At 38.8% G+C, this 4,754-nt stretch overlaps 1 protein-coding gene across 1 annotated transcript; it reads right to left on the reverse strand.

Moving 5' to 3' along the window:
- Nucleotides 1-242: 242 nt before the first annotated feature.
- Nucleotides 243-1,772, reverse strand: LOC143877649 (NAC domain-containing protein 68-like). The gene is made up of 3 exons (XM_077379822.1): nucleotides 1,506-1,772; nucleotides 1,044-1,327; nucleotides 243-934 (listed from the first exon to the last, which is right to left on the reverse strand). Exons 1-3 carry the CDS (start codon nucleotides 1,684-1,686, stop codon nucleotides 527-529), a joined length of 873 nt encoding a protein of 290 aa, XP_077235937.1. The 5' UTR covers nucleotides 1,687-1,772; the 3' UTR covers nucleotides 243-526.
- Nucleotides 1,773-4,754: the final 2,982 nt, after the last annotated feature.

Raw genomic sequence — 4,754 nt, forward strand, 5'->3', positions numbered from 1 at the left:
AATACTAGAGACAGAATCGACTTGAACATAGTCTTGATTAGGGATTTTGAAAACAAGACATTGAAGCGCATTGTTACTCAATGGAATACTAGCAGACAATGTCTTCGCTAGTTGATTTGCCGCATCTGGTTTGGGTCATCCATGATCTTGTTGATCATACTTCCATTACCAATTGGAGCCTAAACAGTTCTTTTTTTATCATACAGAAGAACATAGCATTATGAAAGTATTGACAAATAAGCTCAGATCTAAGGTGGTGCTACTTTCTCTAAATAAATGATTTTTTACATCATATAATAAAATAGGATGTACAACAGATTTTCCTATTGGCTAATGATATTTTGCCGCCACCCTCTTACCCGGCAAAATTTTCCTGATCTTTGTTAAAAGAATCTGAATGGTTACGCATAGGAAATTCAGATTTAAATTCTTCTATTTTTTGTTGTAGTTCTAGACTGTACACTGGTTCTGGTGCTTTCTTTTAAAATGGTAGCAGATTGATCTGGCTAGGCTTTAACTGTGGAGATCAGAGGCTTGAGAAATAGTAATCCTGGTACATCACATCCGTCATTGTTGTCCCACCAAAAACCGCTATAGAATTCTGCAAATCATCTAGATTCAAATCTGCAAACCATTCATTATCGTCTTTCAGAATATCTCCCGTCTTAAAATTTCCTGCTGCATCTATTCTTAGTTCTTGTACCCCATCCAAAGTCTGAGATGGGAAATCCTCTGGCCTACCCAAATTGTCGAGCTCCATAAATGGGTCATTATCAACATCTGATTCTGGAGTTCTGAAATCACCCGATCTCGTGTCTTCACTCACCTCAAATGAATCTGTAGTTTCTTCGGGAGACGCTTGTTCCCTTTTCTGTAGTATTTTCTCATAGCTGTTCTTCTTATTGTAAATCCGGCAAAGAACCCAATCATCTAACTGCAATATCCAGAGATTTACATCAGCCCAATTGAGATTATAGTAGTAGTAGTAGTAGTAGAAGAAGAAAAAATGTAGAAGATGAAGGTTCTTGGATGCTGTTGCTTACTCTTAAGCTGCCTTTCTTATTGGAAAGTCGATTTTGATCGGTGAGTCTGTATTCATGCATGATCCAATTAGACTTGATTCCTTTGGGCGCTTTTCCTGCGTAGAAAACCAAAGCCTTCTTAATGCCAACATGCTTACTGCTTCCCGCGGGTCTGATCGGTTTATCAGCCCCCGTTGCTTTCCAATAACCGCTTCCGGCGGCCCTGTTCGGCCTGGAACCATTCGGATACTTCCGGTCTCGAGGCGAGAAAAAATACCACTCCTTTTGCCCAAACAAAGCCATCTCTGTTCAAATAAAATTCACCAAAAAAAAAAAGATCAATACACAGTAGAAACAGAGAACCCAGATCCAGACTAACATTTAGAACACCCTTGTTTTCATAGGGACACCCATTTTTTTAATATCAGTCTACATAGAGAAGAAATGTCTATACAAAAGAAATGGGTAATCTTAGATTAGAACCTGGAAGCTGCCACGGATCATATTTGTAGAGATCGATCTCGGCGATGATAGGAACAGGTAGAGTCTGATTACTGGCTTTACGGCAGAGATAATAAAGAAGGAGCTCCTCGTCCGTGGGATGAAATCGGAATCCCGGTGGCAGATTCATCTCAGCCTCTGCATCTCTTCTTCTTCCTCCCATTCTATCAAACTAAAACTTGGCTCTTATCTCTGTATTTTCTACCCTCTCTTGTTCTTGTTTCTGCTGAGAATGAGAATGTGAAGAAGCTTTGAGGATTATATAAATATATAAGAGTATATATCAATCTTGGGAGTGGGGAGAGAGTGGGGCCCACATGTTTCATAGAAAGTTTTTTTTCTAAGGGGTGGGGTCAAGGCTGGAGAAGACTGTCAAAGGTCAAAGGTCAGTCGAATTTAGCCGCCAATGTCACATGGTCACGTTCATCTCCCCTTTTCTTGGTTACTTCCTTTTTTAATAATTGATTGATAATGCGATTTTAAGGCCTTTTTGAGCCACGTGATCTTAAAATAAAAATGGCATTCAAAATACATTGAATCGGAGGGGATAAGACACGTCATCTTCTCGATGCCCACGTTTGTTTTTTTGGAAATCTAAATACGTCACTGCCTACGTCTGATTCTCTCTCTTTCTCTTGTTCGACTTCTACTCACTCGTCACCCCTCCTTCGTCATCATCTCTCCATCTCTCTGTAAGCAATTAAAAACATGTTGTCTTGTTGAATGAATCTTATTCAAAAGATACAGAGAGCCTTAGCCCTTAGGCCAACTCTTTTCTCTTACTCATCTGGCATCCTTGGATTCCTGGATAGGATTGTCTTAATGGGTGTGATTTTGGACTTAGGGCTATTGGCAGTGGGGCCCACTAGATAAGCGGCTTGGATCTCTTATACAAGTGTGTCATGAGAGACCGCGTATACTGATGACCGTTGTTTTAAATTTCGGTTTCGAACTTTGGTTGGGACTGATATAACCGAAATCTGAAAGTATTGGATTTCAGTTTGCATTTTGGTTGTTTCAGCCGAAATGACTGAAATTTGGAAAAAAAAAAAAAAAGAAAGAAGCTTTCGGCCCGACCGAAACCAAAATTTAAATCCATGCTGATGACGAAGATTAAAAAGAATGGCTGCTGATACCATGTTTTAGTATTTGCACAAAGCTTGTTTTTCTTCTTTAATGGGCTTTTGAGAGCGTTTTAGGAACTGTAATGACCTTTGACAGGCCAGCTGTTTAAATAATGAAAGACATGAGGAGTTAGTGCAATTATCGAAACATACAGGAGGCTGAGTGAGCTCAAGTCGATGGACATTAAGGCCAATCATCTCAAGGATTTTTTTATTTTTTTTTGAGGGGGCTAATTAGGTAGGGTTTTCTTAGATGATGAGAGTGGCATCAGGCCGATTAATTTGAATGAGTTGCCATGGATTACTCTTGTTAGCCTTGGCAAATGTGGACCCCTTTTTTATATCCTGATTGCTTCTTTCTATGTGATTTTCTTTAGGCTGACTTGGATTGCCGGAATCAGAAATGTGAATTGGCATCCTATTCTGATTCTCCGGTAAATGGAATGGGAAAAATTAAAATAAATATTTTAATTAAAAAATTCATTATGTTCTTTTATTTGTATTTTGGCTCCCTTTTCTTCCTTGGTAGGTGGCCCAAGTATGAAAAAAGGGGCGAATATATCATTTCCATTTCATTTTTTTAGAGAAAAAGCAAAACCTGACCCCACTCGATCCAAGTTGCACCTCTAGAGTATTTGTTACAGACTTTTGCATGTGGATGATTTTCAAAATGGAAGTGATATATTGCCCCCTTTTCTTTCCACTGACAGCAACACCCTCTTTCGTATTTATGACTACCCTTTTACACCTAAGGAGGTGGCCCGAGAAAGAAAAAGGGGCGAATATATCATTTCCGTTTTCAAAATTAAAAATTTGGCACTGACTTGCACTTTTGACATATATAATGTCTTCTACCGCACCTAAGATGTAACGGATGACTCTCCATTAGTAAAGCAGGTGGGACCATCGAATCAATGGGACCCCCCCCCCCCCCCCCCCAAGAAATGACGTAAGTGCTGACATGGAAATAATCAGCCTTCCAATTTTATTGAAGTACCCACAAGGAGCAACCAGTTGCGTAGGACACATGGCAAAAAATAATAGCCGTAAATCATATGTGCGTTGAACATCAGAGGCCTCAGGATCTCTACAAAACGAGGGGGGTAAAGACCTTCATATGGCAATTGAGCCTCTAGCTCAATGGTCAAGGCTCTATTATTTGACTTGGATGCCTGAGGTTCAATCCTAGATTACCTATCAAATTAAAAAAAAAAAAAAACTTCATAGTCAAAATCACTAGGAATTAGAGTTTATCTTTTTACACCAAACTTAAATAGATACTATCTATTTATCTATTTTAGTTAGATTTTGTTGTTACTCACATTTTCAAGGAAGTTAATCGTGTTGAGGACAGCTTGGCCAATCATGTTTGCAACACCAACAGGTTTTTGGGAACTCTAGAGGAGCTGTTAGACATGATCAACTATGTATTCCTTGTTGTTTTTATTTCCTCTTATTGTATCTTGTTGGGTTAAAGGCAAGATTCTATGTCCACCTATGGTGACTTTTATTTCCTTATTAATAAATTTAAGTTCCGGGTTAAAAAAATAAAATAAAAAGCTTAGACCAGTAGCTGAAGGAAGAAATGCAATGAAAAGTTATGGGAAGTGATATTTACGCCCCTTTTCATTATCAGGGACACCCAGCGCCAGTGTACTTGGCAATCAAGTCCACTGGATTCTTCTGACGTCGAGTACATTAGCGCCCATTTAGTCATTGATACACTACTGCCGGGTGTCCCTGGTGATGAAAAGGGGAGTAAATATCACTTCCCAAAGTTATTAGTGAAAAGTGAAAAGAAAAGTTCTACCAATTAGTAGAAACATAAGGTTGTAAAAGATATATTTCAATAGAGAAAAGTATTTCTAAGCACAGAGGTGGACCCGCCATACGAACCAATCGGTGGCTTTTTAAGTCACTTGTGCTTAGGGAGCTCCCTAAGCACTAGAAACACTTTTCTCATTTCAATATGTTACAATAAACAGAGAAATAACATAGCAATGAAACTATGCTGCAACCAAAATGTAAAAATGGAAAAGAAAAACGAAAAGAAAAACCAGGTACAAAACGCTAACTTCCTGACTATGTAGGCATGTAGCCTTAGGCA

Source organism: Tasmannia lanceolata, unplaced genomic scaffold, assembly GCF_043159265.1.
Source record: "Tasmannia lanceolata isolate RefF3 unplaced genomic scaffold, GAP_Taslan_0.1 ptg000005l, whole genome shotgun sequence".
Lineage (NCBI taxonomy): Eukaryota > Viridiplantae > Streptophyta > Magnoliopsida > Canellales > Winteraceae > Tasmannia > Tasmannia lanceolata.

Bases quoted from the DNA above. Each gene is read 5' to 3' on its own strand.
- LOC143877649 (XM_077379822.1), bottom strand. From the start codon at position 1,686: ATGGGAGGAAGAAGAAGAGATGCAGAGGCTGAGATGAATCTGCCACCG. The intron at 1,328-1,505 runs GTTCTAATCTAA...TTATTTGAACAG, and splicing joins TGATCCGTGGCAGCTTCCAG to AGATGGCTTTGTTTGGGCAA. The intron at 935-1,043 runs GTAAGCAACAGC...TGGATATTGCAG, and splicing joins ATAAGAAAGGCAGCTTAAGA to TTAGATGATTGGGTTCTTTG.